Source organism: Labrus bergylta, chromosome 14, assembly GCF_963930695.1.
Source record: "Labrus bergylta chromosome 14, fLabBer1.1, whole genome shotgun sequence".
Lineage (NCBI taxonomy): Eukaryota > Metazoa > Chordata > Actinopteri > Labriformes > Labridae > Labrus > Labrus bergylta.
The window spans coordinates 11,058,855-11,080,218 of record NC_089208.1 but is presented as its reverse complement, the minus strand read 5'-3'; the positions used below and the strand labels follow the sequence as shown (position 1 = coordinate 11,080,218).

General features: G+C 36.8%; 2 protein-coding genes across 2 annotated transcripts; both read left to right on the top strand.

Moving 5' to 3' along the window:
• The first annotated feature begins 4,654 nt into the window (after positions 1 to 4,654).
• On the top strand, positions 4,655 to 11,073 carry LOC109981422 (N-acetyllactosaminide beta-1,3-N-acetylglucosaminyltransferase 3-like). The gene is made up of 2 exons (XM_065963350.1): positions 4,655 to 4,809; positions 6,258 to 11,073. The coding sequence occupies exons 1-2, from the start codon at positions 4,802 to 4,804 to the stop codon at positions 7,378 to 7,380; spliced, it is 1,131 nt and encodes a 376-aa protein (XP_065819422.1). The 5' UTR covers positions 4,655 to 4,801; the 3' UTR covers positions 7,381 to 11,073.
• Positions 11,074 to 12,479: 1,406 nt separating this feature from the next.
• On the top strand, positions 12,480 to 21,195 carry LOC109981423 (acetylgalactosaminyl-O-glycosyl-glycoprotein beta-1,3-N-acetylglucosaminyltransferase-like). Its single transcript, XM_065963239.1, has 2 exons — positions 12,480 to 12,675; positions 15,387 to 21,195. Exons 1-2 carry the CDS (start codon positions 12,668 to 12,670, stop codon positions 16,519 to 16,521), a joined length of 1,143 nt encoding a protein of 380 aa, XP_065819311.1. The 5' UTR covers positions 12,480 to 12,667; the 3' UTR covers positions 16,522 to 21,195.
• Positions 21,196 to 21,364: the final 169 nt, after the last annotated feature.

The window sequence follows — 21,364 nt, the reverse complement described above, 5'->3', positions numbered from 1 at the left end:
TCTCCTCACCAGAGCATGTGCCATCTCAGTTGCTGCTTAAATACCTTTGAAAAATATCTTACCATTCAAACTCATCTACCTTAATTATCACTGCACAAGATTCTGATCAACATACGGTTAAGAATGATGTTGAGCCAGTAACTGGGAAAGTAATTATGTGAGCTCAGAGATGTTTTTATTTGAATGACTTTTTTAGTAGCAGGCAGAGACCAAGTAATCCTCCTTCAATCATTTTCTAGCTCAATTAACAATCTCTCCCAGAAGGATGTTTGTCTCCTCCAAGCACAAGTCAGAGTGACATTGAGAGTGCAACATCCACAATGAACGAGGTCACACTGCACCACTGAGTAGGAAAGGCACTGCTTAAGTACTTTGCTTTCGAACAGCATCATCTTATATGGCAATTATTTGTGTTTCGCTGGAATAAAAAAGAAGAGAAAAGAAAGATGTACCTCACAAATATTCAACACCCTTTTTTCCAAAATGAAACAAATTTGGGCTCTCAAATGAATATTTTTATTTGTGATATATTTTGAATTTTTGTACTGTCGTAAGCTGAGAGTGCTTTACTGGCTGTTTGGATTCAACCCTGTTTTATGTTTTTGAAATAAAGAAAGGACATTCTGGTTGAAGGTTACGACATTAACTTAACTGCGGAAAAATATACTTAATACGGATCAAAAACTAAATGAAAACAGCTAAAAGGAACGGTAACAAAGGTACATTTTTGATGTCAAAAGGTGGATATATTTTGAATTGTCACCTGAGCTGTCTGAGTTTTTTTTTTTTTTTTTTAAATGAAACATTCAAAGATGCAACAGTGTTGTTCTTTTACACCATTATGACTACAGGGGGACACTGCAGAGGCTCATCCATGATGTGCCTAAAGGGACAAAATGGCATGTGATAAAAAGATAAATGCATTAATTTTAGACCATAATTAAAGGGATACTTCACCCATTTGCATTAAGCTTTGTATCATTAGAAACCTGCTAGTATTTTTGAATGGTCGTGCATACCGCCCTCATTTTCCCCTGAGACAGGAAATCTTTGTATTTCTAAGTCTGAAAAGGAGTTTCCAGTGACGCAAAAATCGTCATTTTGCGTCATCGGAAGTTGTAGTGGTTAGTGGGGTGAAACTACAACTTTAGCTTTGACCACTGAAGCTACAGACCAATCACAGATCAGTGGGTGGGAACAAACTCCCAGAATCGAAACTTAACATACGCCATATTGCTTGGAAGCTATGCTAACAGGCTCCATAGAGAAAGCCGCCGCTAGCCGCCGGGGCCGCCACCGCGACACAAGACCGGCCTGTCAGTAGCAACCATCTCGCAGCTGTATTGCTATATTGCTGGCCACCGCAGGCCGCTGCCAGCTCAGCAGCAGAGACATGATGCCTGCCTGTCGGCCTATGGACACAGACATAGAGTCTGTTTCCTGCCAGGAATTTCCAAGATGCCAATTCAATTCCTCAAATCTGTTGAGGAAATGACCTGTTTATTTTGGAGAAACTGTAATGATTGAATTTCCCTCTGGGATTAATAATGTATTTCTGATTCTGTGAGTGGGCAGCGGTGCTGTGCATTCTGGGATTTGGTGTCTTTCATCCACATGAGCCAAAAAGACACTTTCTGCATTTTCACGGCCAAGAAGGCACCAACTTAAAAATTTATTTCACATTTCTACTACATATATGACCCAATGTCAATACAGATTCATGTTTCAACGGGTGAAGTATCCCTTTAATTGCAATTACCTAGTCACTGCTGACAGCCCTGAAACAAACATTTGATTGTGTAAAGCCCGATTAATGTACCTTATTCTTTTGTACGAAAAGAATAAGATATGTTGTCCAAAAGTTATCAAATACCACGTGCTAAGTTACGTTTTCCTTTTTGTTTTTTTGTCTTTCAGCATTCGCCATGTTGGCTTGTGAGTATATGACAAGCAACAAACTGCTTAACATAAGTTATCATAAGATAGCAGTCTGTGCCTGTGGCTAATTAATTGCCTGAGGATGAACCAGTAGATGTTTCTTTGATTAAAGAAATCAGGAAAGCTTGTGAAAAGTAGCAGATTCTTTGCCCACTCATCTCCATGGGGCAAGCAAAAACAGGTTAAAACAAAAACCAAACTGAAACAGTTGTTTTGTACCAGGTTGTGCTTAGGATAGGATAGTACTTTATTGATCCCCAGAGGGGAAATTCGGGCGTTACAGCAGCACAGACAAGAAAGCTCAAATACACATTAAACAGAATAGATAAGATAAATAAAAATAAAAATAAAAACAGGGGGTATATACAGTACAAAAATGAATGTTGAAGTTAACTGGGGGGAACTGAGAATTGAGACAGTATTTGAAGAGAATGACAAGATAATGACAAGATAAAGTGACAAGTGATGATTAAAGTGACTTGGTATGATAAATAAATAGCAGCAAGTAATGTAAACAGCAGAGAAGAGAGGCAGTGTTGTACCACAGTAATGCCTCAGAATGTTCAATTCTGCGGTTAAGTTAGTCATTTTTATTATTTTATATTATTAATTTAATTGATACAGTGACTTGAAATAGCCAAAAATACAAACTCTTTAAATATAAATAATGAGGCTTTGAAGTGAAGTCTTTGTACCACTAATTACATAAAATATAGTTATTTCACCAGAAGCCAACTGGAAAGCCTATAAGGCAATTAACAACTTCCAAAATTAAGCCTTTTTAATTTGATGTGCCTTTTTGCACAAGCTGTCTGTATGTTTTTGGTTTTAAATACTACCATCTTTTACTTAGAAAATATTACATTTCCTTTTTCATTAGGCAGATTATTATTTTGTTTTTCATCGTTTTATTATCAGAGTACCTTCCACTTCATAATTAACATTGAATCAAATTTCCTTTATTTGATGTGACTAGACTACTGGGTTTTTTCTGAATTTATGGCAATGAATCAGATCACAAGTTAGACAATATGATGCTCCGGACCTTCGCGAGAGGACATTTTCTGGAACTGGACCCCTTTTAATTCTAATTTAATACCTCTGCTCACGACCAACGTGTTGCTGTATATGGCTAGCTTGTTTTGATTTATTTTCTTACTGTTAAATTCTGATTCTGATCATTTTCCAGACCCAATGGGAGAGAGGCAGAACTGTCTGGTTCCACACTGGAAGGCTCCAGCAGGGATGCTCACCCAGTAGCATCTCAATTCGAGGCTGTGGTGTTAACCACCACGTTAACCTGCGTCCTTGTAATGCTTGTTTGTTGAAATTTCTTCTTTTTAGTAAATTAAATAACTGCAGTTCAAAATCAAAATGTTTAAAGTTAAGAATTGATCTTAATATTGCCGTACTGTATGTTGGATGAGATGGATAAGGACAGTAACAGAATGGGTTATTAGAATAATGATTTGACTCTGGTTAGAATTTAACCAGAGTCATCTATAAATTCCTAAAGCTATAGTCTAACCATCTTTTGCGGTTATAGTTAAGATTAGAATTTATCGAAGTAATGCATATTTGTCAGGTTGAGTTGATGTATAATGACAGCAATGGAAAGGATCATTTGACTGATGCAAAGGTCTGGACTGGAGCCAGCATGTGAAGACAAACTTTGTCACAGAGCGAAGTTCCCTAATCACTCACTATGCTCATTTATTGCATAATTGTTAAGTAGATGTGATGGGCAGTGCCAGTAAACAAAGACATGATTTGCCTGATGTGCTGTGATGTGCACCGGTTGGAATCAAACCATAAAAATGAAAGTAGTCTTTGACATACGAAGCAATATATCTTCTGAGGTATGGTTTAGCCCCTATCTGAAATGATTGTTTTACATTTTATATAGATTTTTTTGTTTGTTATTTGTAAGGTAGACATGATGGCAATATGCAGTGATTTATTTGAACAAAAATCCAACATTATACAAAGAAGAATTCAGTTTCACTTGCAATAAAATAAACAGACTGCTTTATATTTCCTTCTAAACTTGTCCCTAATTCACAAAAGTAAACTTGACAATGTCTCTTAACTCTTGATATGTAAGCAAGTTATTACAGCCAAGTTATTCTGTTTAGAGCCAACAAGAACTCCCCAAAAACATCACATCCCCCACATTCACCTCCTTCAAGAAATCCCTCAAAACTCACCTCTTCATCACTGCCTACAACCACTAACTCCCCCACCTACCCCCCTACATTTCTTCTTCATTGTACTGTCCTCGTCGTTTTTTGTTTTGTTTTATGGTTTTATATTTTGTCAAAGCGTATATAAAAAAACAATGTATTATTATTATTATTATTATTATTATTACGAACTCAATGATCAACGATTTAATTGAAACAGTGAGAATATTTTTTATCACTTTAAAAGCCAATTGAGGGATACCTGTAAAAAGCCCTTACCTTTATCAACACACATAAGAATTAAAGTCTATCAGTGAGTCTCTGTTTACCTTCTTAAACTGTCCTCTGGACAGTTTTTATCAGCAACCATCAACTCTTATAATCTCAATAATCTGTGCAAAATTGCAGTTATATATATCAATATCAATGTTATAGTTCATACATTAAACTATTGGTGGGAGAGTGCATTCTTCCTGTATTCTGTCTAAAAGCAGACTCTCTTGGAGCTGACAGTGGCGGTCTGCAGCCAGACTCTCTTGGATAAGGCAGCACTCAGGGCAAGAGGCGACTCTGAGAAACCTGCCAAACCCTGTCAAACACTCAAACCAGTAGCAGCCTGCACAGATATCTGACTGTTGACGCAGAGAGAGACTATCAAACGCCCACATTGATCTGCCAAAATGTTAAGGTAATTATCATTGAATGAAGATTGTCTTGTTGTTGTGTTTCATTTTTCTATTTATAGAAACACAAAAATATCATGATTGAATGAAGGTTTATTTAAAGTTATTTTAATCATAACGTTACATGTGATCAAATGATAACTCTTTTTACAACAATTTTAATGTGCTTTTAAAGAGGTTGAGCTTATTGACATTTTCTGTAGGTACATTACAATTGAATTAATTATTTTGTGATTGATAAAGGGAAACAACATTAGCCAAGAGCAATATATTAAAACATTGCCAAGCCTTTACGTCTGAGTGATTAGTCATAATTTTGTCTGAAAAATATAGCAATATTGTAGAATTCAGACTAATCACCAGCTTTTTTGGGTGCTGATTACAAGTAATGTTTACTGGTAGTTCTTAATTAAAACACTTTAAAACACAGAGACACACACTAACAAAATAAATCCTCCACTGAATACCACAGAATGCTAACAAACAGGTTGAGCAAGTGTTAATGTCGTACTTAGCCATAGGGCCCCACCGATGAGCCTGTGAGCTGACTTTTAAGTCAAAAATGTTGATATGTAGCTTGTAGCCAGACCCAGACAAGAAGCCTAGCTGTTGCACTCTGGACTAGTTAAGTGCTTATTTGCATATTGCAGGATAGGAGGAATTTATAGGAAAAAGCGTGACTGTACAAATGGGTATTTCAAAATGAAGTTGACGATCAAACAGTAGATCTAATTATCTGGCTGCTGACTTAACATTCTGCAACTCTCATTAAGACTGATTTACGTATGTGGACTGAACAATATAAACACTGAATTTGATTTATTGAGTTGCAGAAATGTATGTAAAATTCAACTGACAGAAGTTATAGGCCTAAGGGTCAACAGGTCTCAAAGAATGGTTTACTGTATTATTTGCAAAGCAATATGTTGGGGCACTCGTTAATATGACCAAGTGGTAGCATGTGGTTATAGAATTAAATTGGACCTAAAACTGAACCTTGTTGTACACCACAGATGTTATTAGTGGAAGAGAAATGACCTATGGTGACCAAATGAGGTTGTTCTTGAAGGCAGGAATGAAACAAAATAGTTCAAGTATCCTTGTTCATTTTCTTATTATTCACAGTAAATAAACTCATTTATATTTGTTTTCCAATTATTTGTAATAAATTAAAAATAAAGAATTAATACATTAAATAATTTTCTAGAATTATAAATTATAATATATCTTTGAAGCCATGACTGCACATTAAACACTTGACATGATTTCTGCCTGTCCTTCCCAAGCATGCATAACAATTGCATTGATATAGTTGTTTAAAAATCCCAATAGATTTAGATAATTCAGAAAACATTAATAGGCTTGTTTGGCGTTGACAAACTGCTCATTCATTTACCTCTCACCTTTATAATGAGATAAGCTGGCTAGAAACTTTACTGTTTTGTCGCTACAGGTTTTTACGGAGACAAAGCCTCAGTGCGAGGACTGCCTTGCTGCTTGGAGGTCTTTTCTTGGTTTTCTATCTCTACAAAGAGTCTTTGGACCACACAAACCTCAGAATGGATGTCAGACAAATATCACCAGACACCCTGAATACCTCCAATGTATTCTCCTGGCCAAATTGTAAACAAAACATGACTGCTAACAACATCACAAGCTTCAGCTCACTTCCTGGTCATATAAAAGACTTTTTATATTATCAACATTGTAGACATTTTCCCATACTACTGGACCTTCCTGACAAATGTGGAGGAGCTGATCAATCCTCAGAAGTCTTTCTTCTGCTGGTAATCAAAAGCCCTCCATATAACCACGACCGCAGAGAGATACTGCGCAAGACCTGGGCAAATGAGAGATTTAAGAACGGTGTGTGGACCAGACGTATCTTCATCTCAGGAACAACAGGTTCTGATTTTGAGAAGGAAAGACTGAACAAAGTTCTCAAGTTGGAGCAAAGTGAGCACAATGACATTCTTCAATGGGACTTCAGTGATACATTTTACAACCTCACCTTGAAGCAGATACTCTTTCTGGAATGGATGGAAAGAAATTGTCCAAATGTACATTTCTTATTCAATGGTGATGATGACGTCTTTGTAAACACAAACAATGTGGTCAAGTATCTCCAAAGCCTTGAGGACAATGATGGAAGCAAGCACCTCTTTACTGGACATTTGATCCAGTATGTTGGGCCAATTAGAATACCATGGAGCAAGTATTTTGTTCCAGTTCAGTTGCAGGAATCAGACTCATATCCCCCATACTGTGGTGGTGGGGGCTTCTTTTTATCTGGTTACACAGCTTTGGTCATATACAACATGTCCAAGTCTACTGCCCTACTTCCCATTGATGATGTTTACATGGGAATGTGCCTGGCCAAAGCAGGACTAAGTCCTGTTTCACATATCGGTGTAAAGACTGCAGGACTGTATATACCCTCCAAAAATATAGATAAGTATGACCCTTGCTTTTTTAGGGAAATTCTACTGGTTCACAGGTTCAATATAGCAGAATTGTTCCTTATGTGGCACAGAATAAATGACCCCAAACTGAAATGCTTTGCTAATAGTGACTAACAAGTTATGACAGAGTGTCACTGCTTAGTTCATTACTGGGTCTTAGATTGGAGTATTGTTGCACGAGACTACATTATGTTGACATGTCTTTGCAGAATTCTGCCACCTACATTGATGCAGCATGTTAAATTGCTGTGTTGTTATTTAATACGATGAAATACCATTGAAATACTCACTGGTGCCAAATTATTTAACATATTTGACACATTTGACTAAATTACAGAATATAACTGTAATGGTATGTTGTTAACCATTCACAGTAAAATTGTGATTTTTAATTGTTTAATAAAATGGCGGTTCATTTCTGAGGTTAAGCGCATAGTCAAATTAAAAACACACCTTTTTTTCTGATCAAGCATGACTATATACTGTATAGAAACACAATAAAACTTCAAAAAATAACACAGAGTAAAAATGACAAAAACACACAAATGGGAGACATATGTAGGGAAAAATGGTGTCATGATTTGGTTTCTTATTTTCAGAGTTTTCTTGTTTTCTTGTTGTTTTTAGTTCTCATTCTTGTCTGATGGTGTTGTTTCCCTTGTGTGTTTTCTAGGTTAGTGTTTCATGTGTTATTTTTGTAACTTCATATCCTAGTGTTTCTTTATGTTCTAGTGTGTTTTGTTTCATTCTTGAGTTCTGTGTGTCTTCAGTGTTTCATGTATTTTATTTTGTAGTTGTCCTCAGTGTTGTGTCCATTCCTTCCTCTGTGTGTTTCCCTCCAGTGTGATTGCCCTCATTGTCTTCACCTGTGTCATTAGTCTCACCTGTGTTTGATTACCCCTGTGTCTATTTAGTCTCTGTGTTTCTGCCCTTCTGTGTCAGTTCATTGTATGTTGTATGTTGTATGAATGTCAGTTTTGCTCATGCTCCTCTGTGGCTCCCTGTTTTTGATACCTGTGTTTTTTGTTGAACTTTTGAAATTAAGTTTTGTTGCCTTTGGCCTTTTTGTTTAATTAAATATTTTTGGTTTCTGCACTTGGGTCCACCTCCTTTGTTTTTCCAACCATCCGTAACAAATGGTGGATAAATAAAATGTTAATTAGAATATTAAGCTCAGTTTACTGTAATTCAAGTTATTGCTAACCACTCACAACAATGTGGTCTGACATGTTCCCACTAAACTTGCAAGACAGCTCTGTTTCAACAATGATTCTGCTGATTGATGAAGTCCCAACAATGCTCTCTGACAGGTTCCAAAATGCCAACAGGATCCTTTAATTACAGGTTGGATAATGTCAGTCATGACTCACTTCATGTTTAAAGGTGCACTGTGTAGTTTTTGTAGTGAAATTTGAAAGTTGGAGAAGTGAAACAATGAAACGCAAAATTTTCTTGAACTGAATACACAAAGTTTACTCAAAGTAAAAATTGGTCACTGGAACAGTTTGGAGCTAAAAGAGTACCAGGAGAGTTTCGGTTTCACTGTTGCGGGCCCACCACTACAACTTCTCACGTATCATTTTATCTTGAAACAGTGTTCCAGGGACCACATTTTCCTCTGAGAGTTTGTATAGAGTTATGAACATATACCTCAGAATCTCAAACTTTCACATTTCTCTTCCAAAACTACATAGTGCACCTCTAAATACCCACTCACTGTCACACAAAAAAAACAAACAAAATGAAATTTGGTGGTTGCCTTCTTTTATAAACTGGATACAACAGTACAACCATAAGGAGGTCGGTTTTCAATCTGAATCATATCTTTTCCCTGCTGTTTGATTAAACTGCTCCTTTAGGGGCAACAGGATCCTTTAATTTCAAGTAACACACAAGGAATTTTACTTTGGTAAACTGTGCTCTCTTTGTACAAAGGTATAACATATATATATATATATATATATATATATATATAAAAAAAACATTTTATAGTTATTCTTAATTAATTCTGTCTCATTTTACAACTTATGTATGATTTAATAAGATGATTTTTATAATATTTGATTGGTATATTTGTGCCAACATTTACAAAACAAGAGTTTAATTAATCTACCATATCATTCTTACTATTGTTTTAAAATAATCAGGAGTATTATAAGATAAAAATTTATTAATTGGACTCCATCATAACGACGGGGTAATGAGGCCGTGGTTTTAGAAGCAAAAAAAAAAACAATTCAGGTGCCAGGAAGTGAACTGGCGCCTCTCCAAATACCAGACCAATTTCCAGACTTAATTTACATTTACAATTTACTTGAGCCGGCGACCCTCTGGTTCCCAACCCAAGTGAGCTACTGCCACCCCATTTAATAGTTGTAAAGGTTATGCATGGTTATATGATGATCCCCAAAAGTTCCAGAATGTTGTTGTCATTTTCAATTACAGTGAAATATGTTTTAATCATTATGGCTGTTATACATTCATGTCTTTAGGTTTCTTTTATCCGGCAGCAACAACAGCAGCAGCAACAGACGCGTTTCGGCGTCTTCATCAGGCCTACATCAGCTCTGATGAAGGACATTTGTGTGCTGACTTTTTGTCTCTTTCTAGTCTTGTTACGGCCGTGCACCTTTTACTGTGTTTAACTGTCAAGAGTGCTCCTCGTTTGTGTTTTTTTTAATTGTCATTTATTGAAGGCTGATTTCTTTGTATGCTACATGCTACTGTCTGACTCTGTCAACTGAACTGATTGGCCTCTGCTTACTTGAGCATAACAAAATTGATGACAATAGTAAGAATGTTTTTTTTTTTTTGCACATCTGAATAACCCATTATTTAGTTTACCCCAAAAAAAGGGGTCAAAATGTTGTCCTGTACATTAAACTGTTTGAATAAGAAAGAGCTTGTTTGGAATGGTAATCTACCAATGCATAACTTCCCCTTGAGAGGAAGTACCCAGGGCAATAAATAACTTTATTGTCATTATTGTAACCTGCATGCGCAGAATGATAACTGTAATAACCAAGTAATCCTATTTGCCAATATGTTTTGCGGTGCACCCCCTCTCTTGCTCCTCCCTGTCTCCATTCTGATATGTAGCCAAAAAAAAAAAAACTTGGTCTTCGTGCCTCAGTGTTTCTAGGTACCCGGCATTGAGGTAGGGTTAGCGTGTGGACAGGGAGAGGTTCACATTAAAAATCATTTATGAAACATATTTGAAACATAAACAAGTTGAAGGAAGCCCCATCCCATCAGTGGGAACACTGAGCTGAGCACAACACACCCATGGGCCTTTTTTCTTTAATTTTTTTTTTACTCAACTCAACTAACTAATAATATGATTTATGTTAGGATATAGTTGAGTTTTGTTAAATGAGTGTTTAAAATGTTGCATAATATACCTCTAGGGCAAAACTCATGAAAAAAGGGATTATAGAAGATGCTTGCTACAGCCGACACACAGCCTGTTTGAATAAAAGGAACCTTTATAAACCAGATACTACAAAACAACCACAAGAAGGATGTCATATTTCAATCATAAGCTCTGTTTCTACTGTTTAATTAAATTATTATTTTTTTTATTTTATTTTAAGTTTTAAATATGTATCTTTTTTCATTAGTTTTTTCTTAAACTAAATTAAATGAACCTTGAACTTTAAACATTTGATTCATGGTTTTCTTTTTCTGTATCTTTGCTATAAATTAATGTCATCATTCAGTATTCCTCAATTAACTTGTTTTTGATCATCACAAATCCTTATTTTTAAATTTTCCATTTTTTTTTTGTATCAGTACCCTTCTAATGCACAACACGGGTAGAAAATGAACCGTATTCATTCCCTATGTGATTTCATGCATGGCTTAGTGTTTCTTTGCTATAATCTTTTTTTTATAATTTATATTCCAGGTATTCATTAAATATCTTGTTTTTAATTACCACATTTGATTGTTTGATTATAAATATCTAGTGCGCACAAGTATATATATATATATATATATATATATATATATATTAAACTTTTTGGGACTTCAGGGCCTCCATAAGCATGCAATACTATACAACACAATAGATAATGCATTCAATTTATTTTACAGTAAGAATTCTTGAGTAAATTTATCTTGCCTTTCTGTCTTATTTTTAATCAGGTTGCAATATCACAATTGACAACTTCTTCACCAGTGTCCCTCTGGCTGAGAAGCAAAAGAACCTGACAATAGTGGGGGACTCTTCCCCAGAACAAGATAGACATACCTCCTACCATGAAGCCATCCTAATCAAGGGAGATACAAAGCTCAGAATTTGGATTCAATGGCTGTTGTCCTCCTGAGCACAATGCATGATGACAAAACAGAGGATAACAACAGTGTGAAGAAGGAACCAGAAGTGATCCAGTACTCCAACAAAACAAAAGGAGGAGTGGACACAATGGATCAGATGGTCCACACCTTGTCACCAATGCACGGCGGCTATTCATCAAGGAGCTGGACAAAGAGCTTGTCATGCCACATATGAAGAGACACATAGAGCGTAGCCCCACCACCAAAAGCATATCCTAGAACAGGAAGTTGTGGGCTAAATAAAACTAAACGCAGCCACCATCCTGGCCACAGGAGGTCCTCAGACAGGAGGGCCAAGGGAAGAGGAAGAGGTGCCAAATCTACCCAACTGCCAAAGACTGTAGGCTAGAAAAGTTGTATCTTAAGAATAAGTTATCCAAAGATTCTTTTTAATTTGAAGGCGTCCGTGTTATGCCATAGAGATAACCTCTTTGATTCTCTAATCTTCTTATTAAAGGTGGATCAAGCAGTGATGTGTTGGCATTAGAGGTTTTTGTTGTATTTGAACATGTTATTGAATAAAAGTTCTGCTGAAATCCTTTGCCTAATTGTATCTTTAATATTAACAGACAGATATCTAGAGAATAAAGGGGGTTTCCTGGAATGTAATCAAATATCAAAAGTTTAAAACAAAACAATTATTTAACAAAAGAGGAAAGACATAAGTTTCCATTTCCAAACTAAATACTGTCCTAGAAAACGATCAAGGGTGTAGTTAAACTGTAAGTGGATCTGTTTACATTTAAGAAGAGCCAATATTGGCATAGACCAAATACTAAAGCCGTCGTTGTGATGACCTCATGGTTGTAAATCTCTGTTTGAGATTTGGATTACCTTCGTGCCCTGTCTTCTCAGTCAGCTTTCTCATCTTTACCTGCCAGCAACTTCCACCTCCTATCTCAACAGCATGTGTTAAACTTTATCTTAAATACTCATCGTTCTGGCTTCTTCATGAAACTACCTGAATTACTGATATCAAAGCACCCAGTGCCTACTGAAGCGTGCACAGATTGACTGCTGACTATCAGAGGGACAAATCCAGCTCTGGCATTGATCTGCCAATATGTTCAGGTAATTATTATTGATTGAAGGATGATTTATTTGTGTGCTACATGTTTCTGACTATGTAGGGAAAAAACTGAAATGACTGGCATCTGCTGATTTTTTCATTGATGAAAAGAGTAAGAATGTTTTTTTGTTTTCACTTTAAGGAAAGCTGATTAAGAGGTAAATACAATTAGGTCTTATCCTTATCGACGTCTGTATGAATTCTGTATGAAAGTCTTCTAAGGCAGCTTTGAATTACCAGTTTCATCTCCCACAATCTGAATAATCCATGCCTTTACCACAAAACACTTTGGCCTGTACATTTAACATTTAATAAGAAAGAAGAAATACATGTTTGGCATATAAAATCCCTTTAAAGCTTTTTAATTTCCCTTCACTTCTTTCTTTTGATGTAGCTTTTAGTACTGTAAATTCTTCTCGCTTTTAAACACTCATAAACACCTAAGAACCAAAAGACTGCTTTTTACAACTTATACAGACACAATCTGCAATGTAAAAAGAGAAAGTCCAAAGATGAGTGATTTCAATCAATTTAATTAAATGACTTCTGAGTTCAAGACTGAACAACTAAATGGGCTGGGCGGACAAAAGTAAGCCACGGTTAGCCCATAAGCCTGAGCTGTGGGCAAACAAACTCTTACAAATACATTTGTGGAACAGACAACCAATTGAGAGTCCCATCTCAGTTGAAACAGATGACTTATTTGTATTTTCAGCTCTTGGGAAAAAAAAACTTGGTGCCAGAAGAATGGTTATTGCCCGATAATAGCCCTAAAAACAGTACCTGCAATCTGCCCTTAGTACCCTATCCTATAAAGAATATGCAGACGCTAACATGCCCACAAAGTTGTCCTGCTCTACACAGTTTGCTCTTATTTTTCGTCTTAATGTGGAGAAAATGCCGTCTGCACCTTTGCTCTGTTTGGACAAAAAGATGATGAGCAAGGAGAGGAGGGACTTAAAAAAATGAAAACTAACATTTACGGTTTAGAACAAAGCGTCTTCTCTGAATGGAGCAAGCAAGAGAAACTCATGCGTAACAGCTCCAAACCTTTCCACAAATGTGGATGTCGAGTCGATGGCAGCCCTGGAATGATTTAAGCACTGATTATGATAATAATTAGTTTCCCCTCAGCTGAATGTAATGCATTGTAGTTTTACGTTTCTTTGAGTAAGCAGAGAGAAAGAAAAGACAGAGGAGGAGGAGAAATTGCACCGAATAATACACAGGTCTCAGTTGCAATAAATAGCCCCACTATAACTGCCTGTGTCAATAGCACTGGTCGTTGTGGATGAAATGGTATTCGCAACAAGGCTTATGAGCTGTAAATAGGAAGGGCACAGTTTGGTACTTTGTGGATTCCATGCTGTCTTGTTCTCTCATTTGCATAGTTTTAGCGCCCCGAAAAAACAACTGGCCCCTGGACTTCTCAGCTATTAATAAATATATGCACATTCACAAATTGCACTACGTATTTGGAGTTCTCGACATTGCATATGCAAGATGCATTTGTGGATCTATTTACCCATTTGCAAATAGTTTGCGAGAATATTAACCCCATAAGCCTTGCTTTGTCTTGAGCAGTGGCAGCAGCATGGAGGACTTCCTTATGACCATTTCCAGAGCGAATGCATGCTTTCCTAGCAAGGTGCTGGCTGCGTTGACTGACTGACTCTCAAGAAGTTGACAACACGTTATTAAACGCCACTCTAAACCATTCTAGCGAATCACCAGCAAAGGGCGTACTTTGACCATATTCTTAGAAATGAAATCCTTTCTGTCAGACAATAATCACCACAAAAACACATGATTTTAAGTTCACTTGTGTTGCAAGTGAGTTGATTAAAAAGAAACATTTTAAATTAGCATAAACATGTCCACCACCAAATTAATTTAGGCAATAAATGCCAACCAAAAGATTTTTTTAATAGTGGTAACAATCATGCAGATTTCTCCTGAGGGTAAAATTTCTGGATGATGCTGGGTCTGTGCCAGTCTCAGCAAAACTCGACACAACCCTTTTTTTCTCCAGCAACTTTCATACATAAAGTCATGCAATCCAAAAGTGCTTCGCAAAAGGACAGGCAGGAAATAACAACAGAAATGGATGCCAATATATACAATTATAAAACATTTGAACAAGTGAGAATGTAATAAAATGATTAAGTAAAGAATTAAATAAAAATCCACTCAGAAACAAATCGATACAATAAAAAACTGAAATATGAATAATCAATACAATAAATTAAGATCAGTAAAAAGTTGGATAAGACCAAATAAATATCAGACATAGAAGTAAAATAAAACATAATAATAAAACATTGCACAAGGCTGTATTATGTTATTTTCCTTTTAAAAACACTCAGAGAGCTTTTTTCTTGATGAACAAGACTTTAAATTCTAATCAATATTCAAATCACCTAGAAAGTAGATCTCATTATCAGTATCACATACTTTATCTAACATTTCACAAATTTGATCCAGATTCAATATTCTTGCATTTGGTGGTTTATAACAGCACCCAATTACGACTGGCCTGAGACAAGGCAGATTAACCTGAAGCCAGATTACTATAATACTTATCATTCAGAACTCTTACTATTGTTTGGCTCTCAACATAAAATGTTACTCCACCTCCACTTGCATTTCTATAGTCTGTAAATATTATAACCATCTATGTTCAATAAAGCGCTGTTTCATTCTGTCACTACAGATTTTTACCAAGACAATTCAACAGAGTGAGGACTGTTTTGCTTCTGGGAGGTCTCCTCATGGTTTTTTATCTCTACAAAGATTTTCTTGACTACAAAATCCTCCATGTAGATGCCGGAATGGATGGCAGTCGAATATTACCGTTCATCCAAAATACCTCCTATGTATTTTCCTGGCCAAGTTGTGAAAAAAATATGTCTGTTGACAACATCACAAATTTCCACTTACTTCCTGATCGCATGCAGGACTATTTTTATTATCAACACTGTCGACATTTCCCAATGCTACTGGACCTTCCTGACAAATGTGGAGGAGCTGATGGATCCTCAGAAGTCTTCCTTCTTTTAGTCATCAAAAGCTCCCCGGAGAATCATGACCGCAGAGAGACCCTGCGCAAGACCTGGGCAAACGAGAGTTTGCAAAACAGTGTGTGGATCAGACGTATCTTTATCATAGGATCAATGGGGTTGGACATTGAGAAGAAAAGAGTAAACAAAGTTCTCAAGTTGGAGCAAAGTCAGCACAATGACATTCTTCAATGGGACTTTAAGGACACTTTTTACAACCTCACCTTGAAGCAGATACTCTTTCTGGAATGGATGGAAAGAAACTGTCCTAAGGCACGTTTCCTGTTAAATGGTGATGATGATGTCTTTGTGAACACAAACAATGTGGTCAAGTATCTCCAAAGCCTAGAGGACAATGATGGAAGCAAACACCTCTTTACCGGCTGTCTGATAAGAGGTATGCCACCCATTAGAGATTCAAGGAGCAAGTATTTTGTTCCAGTCCAGTTGTATGAGTTAGACTCATACCTCCCTTACTGTAGTGGTGGGGGCTTCTTCTTATCAGGTTACACGGCTTTGGTCATATACAAAATGTCCAAGTCGATTGCCCTTCTTCCCATTGATGATGCCTACATGGGATTGTGCCTGGCCAAAGCAGGACTTAGTCCAGATATGCATTTGGGTGTGAAGCCATTCGGACTTCACAGTCTCTCCAGACGTGCAGATAAATATGACCCTTGCTTTTATAAAGAACTTCTACTTGTTCATAAATTCCTTTCAGCTCAAACATATCTTATGTGGCACAGTATAAATGACCCCAATCTGAAATGCTTTGGCAATGCCAAATAGTGATTGCATGATGATGACAGAGCTTGTTGGCACCAAGATATTCCCACTTTGTTCAGTGTAATCCATGAAACATTTAATGCTAAACCTTTAAAAACAAATGTACATAGCTTAAACTTTAAGTATATTACTGAGGCTTAGATTGGTGTGTAGTTGCACTCAAAAATATTATGCTGACAGTTGTTTACAGAAAGCAGCCACGCCTGTAAATGAAAACTATTTGTACAATACATTTAAAACTTCTCTATTGCTTTAAAATATAGCTCCTAAATAACAGTGTCACCTCTTTACCGGCTGTCTGATATAAGACTCAGGACTGTGCTTATAAGTGACTAAGTGACCAACTGGTTTGCTTTTGTTTGCACTTTACAACACAACACAACACTACACTACACCCATCCATACATTGCATTCATGACTGATTTACATAATTATGATTGTTTTAACTTTAGTTTGATAATAAATTAACTTCCTTTAAACCTTGTTTCATGTGTGATACCCGTCCTTTGTCACTTACTTTGAGCCAGTTTGTGACTAAATGGGGGCTCGTCCAGCTGTTAGATCTAGATCCAGGATTTACCCTGTGTGTTTATGACGAATGTTGGCTTATGTGATCTATCAGATTTGGATGGTTTTTGTGCAGCTACCTCTAGATTGTGTAGGTTGAATTTGTTTGTTAAAGGTGTGCTTTATGAGCGCAGTGGCAGTGTTCTGCTGTGATTTTTTTCCCATTCTAGTGAGTAGATGTTGGGTTATGTGTCTTGGGTGCTGTGATGTTGTTTTCAAGTGATCTCCCTGGTGAGTGAGGGAGTGGGCCAGCTGGGCTGACTTATTCATCCTTCCAACGGTTCACTCATTTGTTATTTTTCCTTCATTATTTTCGAGGTAATCCTGGGCGGAGACTTGTTCTCTGTTGGGGGTAGGCGTGTCAGGCCTGTTCACAGGTCTGATGTTAAGTCTTTAAAGTCGCCTCAAGCCCGGCATGCCTCAGAAGAAAGTCAGATTCAGTTAAAGTAGGCAGGTACCAGGGAGAATTGCTTTTTGATTACTGCACTCAGGAGCTTGCTTGCGCTGCTCACTTGTGGGAGATTTTGGCAACTTACGTCACATTTAATTGGTTCCTGAATTTTGGGCCATGTTTCTCAACATGGAAAGAATTTGTTTGGTGGTGGAGTAGCATTTGTCCCCGTTTTGATATTTTCATCATTTGGTTTGAGTGATGTCTCATGCAATTACAGTTTTGAGACCGTTGGCATTTTTGTTTAAAAAAAAAAAAAAAACACATTTTCTGATGGAAGAAATTTGGCAATAAATGGTTTTGGATAGATTTCTTTTTTGTTGCATGATCAGGAAACAGTTTCTAAGCTGGGAGCTCAGTGAGTGGTTACTCTGGATGTTAAGTATTGCAACGTAAGGTCTGGCATTTTTGGATTGAATTAGTTTGATGGGATGAGCTTTGTTTGTGTAACATGGTCCTCTTTGGGTTGGCACATGTGTCTGTGGACACTTTGGTGGCTAGATAGCCTTTTGGTGCTTTTGGATAGAGTGACCTTGTTTTGGTTAAGTGTCTTTAATTCCAGTTTCGTGAAAGCAAGGCGTTGTGAATGCTTGTCTAGCTGCAGACCGTTTGATTGGACATTTGAAAGACATACTGTGTGAACATAATTAATTGAATCATCTAAAAAATTAACTTTGGTTGAGTTTGAATATAAGTCTGTATACTGACCAAATCCTCACTGTTCCATGTTTCAAAGAAGAAGAAAACAAAACCACAAATGGAATATTTTAACTTTGTGTGCTTGATCTAACACGCCATTTTGTGCTTTTTCCTCAACTTTATATCCTGTGCTTTCAATCTCCCTCTTAATTTGCTCCTTAGGATCGAAGGTTGCTGAGGTGAGACCGGTTGACAGGTTGTTGTTGAGAGGATGATTAAACAAAGGTATTACATTTTCAATTTGTCTTTCTGTTGACTACAAGGATAAGTGATAATAGTGTCACTTGTTTGACTGTTTAGAATGTTTGTTTAAAGAAACCATTTGTAAAATGTTACGACGATTAATAAAGGAATTATTCCTATTTTTATTGGGGGGGGGGGGGGGGACCTGCCCTCTGTCTGCATTTGTTTGGTTTCCTGGCTAGGCAGTCAGTAGGCGGAGTCAGGAAGGCCATTAGTTCAACTGGGTACACCTGAGTCCATCAGGACTCTGCTTATAAGTGGCTTCCACTCTAACTTGTCTCACTCCTCCACCAACTGGTTAGCTTTTGTTTGCACTTTACAACACTACACTCATCCATACATTGCATTCATGACTGATTTACATAATTATGATTGTTTTAACTTTAGTTTGATAATAAATTAACTTCCTTCAAACCTTTTTTCATGTGTGATACCCTTCCTTTGTCACTTACTTTGAGCCAGTTCGAACACAGCTTAGACTGATTTAAAAGAAAGCGGCAGATCTTTATTGGTTAATGTACCAAGTATAATTTTACATTCCACCTAGGTTCTCTGTTTGTTCATAAACATTTTGGCTGACATGTAAGATAATATTGATTGATGATGTATTGATGCAGTTTCAACAATGATTCTGCTGAACGATGAACACCCAACAATGCTCTCTGACAAGTTCCAAAGTACCAACGTGATTGAATTACAGGTCAGATAACATGGGTCAATTAATAAATAACTCTAAATAATAACCAAATTGCTTTCCTTAATAAATACAATACAACAGTACAACCACATGGAGAAAACTATTCCAATCTCAATCTGAATTACAATTAAAAGACTCTTTTAGGAGTTTTTACTTTGAAATGATGGGTGTGTGTTGACTGTTTTTAGGGGTGTTTTAATGGATATATTCTTTTGCCATGGTTGACTAGGGCTAGGTAGTTATAGCCAGAAAATGTTTTAAATATCAGGACTCAGAAAAGATTGTGCAAGAAAGCTGCCACATCGCTTTGACCTCAATGGCAGCTCAATCTTTAAAGGCTTAGTGCAAATAATGTGCACATGGTATGAACATGTTCTACCAGAATCCTACTTGTTCCAAAGACAGTGATGTTTTCCGTGTAACTGAGAAAAAAATAATGCTCAAGATATAAATTATTTTGGCTAATTTGCCAGAATGACTATAACTTGTTAAGCATACAACTAATGGACATTCAGAATAAATCATCTTTATCAGAGCTGGCCTTAACCCACTTGGTGCCCTAGGCAATATTTTAGCTGGTACCCCTTGTATTGCAACCAATTCCACCACCAATCACAATATTCATACGCTTAAAGAAAACTGGCAAACAGCTTTATGGTTTACAGCTTTTCTTTGTGATCAGTGTCAATCACTTCTGATAACAAGTTTGCCCTCCTTCCCTACAAAGAGCAGGTAATGAGCAGGGAGCAAGAAAATATGACTTTTTTAAATAGGTGATGCAGATGAAATAACATTAAGTAATAGTTAAACACACGTTTCCTTCTTTTTCTTCTTATTTTTGTCAACTGTTCTTCCTCACTCATTTCGGGTACCAGGATGCCCCCTATGGACGGCAGGCGCCCCTAGCATTTGCCTATACTGCCTATGCCACAGGCCGGCCCTGATCTTTATGGATGGAGTTTTACAAATTGCCCCTGAAAATTGTTGCGTGTGAGTTGTGTGTGTCATTGAGATTTTTGTTGAAACATTTTATAGTGTTTTCCATCATCTCATTAATCTTTATGGACAATTAGATGTTTGACTTGTCATCAGACTGTGTCAACAACAAGAAAGGAGGAAAGGTGCACTATTCATTCACAGAAAATTCACAATTGTTACCTTCAGATATCTCCATGATACTTAATGAGTAAATAATGTACCCACTGCCGTTAAGTCCATTATAAATGGGCAATAAAATAGAGAGAGTATATTCATGATGGCTTTTTATGATGTTCTTGTGATGTTTGTTTTACTTACAGTACATTGGTATTTTGTTGTATGGGTTCTTTTGCTGTTTTTTTTTTTTTTTGTGTTGTCTTGGTTACCTTGGTGTTGTTTTGGATCTTTTGTGTTTGGGTTCTCACGCTTTGTTCTAATGTTGCTTTCGCTTGTATGTCAAAGCACTTTGTAAACCTAAAGACGCTAGATAAATAAAGTTATTACTATTATTGTTAATAGTATTAGTAGTAGTAGTAGTATCTATATAAACAAAGAAAATCTGCAGTAATCATCTGATCCCTGTTTCAGAACTGAGTTTTCATCTGCAGTAAAAAAACAAACAAACGTCAGAACAATCTGGGTTTGTGTGCATGGAAAATACCCAGTATGTGCTGAGTGTTCAATCAAACTCGTGAAACTCTACCACCACTTATGGGGTAAGAAGTGTGTGTGCTGCAATAACAGAAACAAATGCAAAACAACATCAAAAAGGACGAAAGTAAGCAGGTACTGTGAGATTTTTGCGTCTTGTAGTCACATTTACTCCTAAATGAATGCATGTAACCCTTATTACACTTCCTCTGTCCTGTGTGATTGTCTTGTCGTACTTTAGTTTCACAGATGCAAGGTGAAAGTAGCAGATACATATCCAACTTTGGAGTATTTGATAAAACCTTTTATTAAAAATGTGTCTCTGACTGTATGTGTTTACACATGGACTCTTTTTCTGTAATTCCTCTGGACGTCTGGTAACATTGCAGGTGTGGAATTGTTTTTTTTTTGGAAACAGGGGTGCAGTAACATAAGTAAGAAGCTGTAAGTTAGCAGCGTTATCGGAGGCCTGTAGCCCTCTGAAAATACAGATAGCATCTAAAACGTGCTTTGGCGGTGTGCCATTTTATACCGGGAGCGTCTAATGTTGATCTTTATGC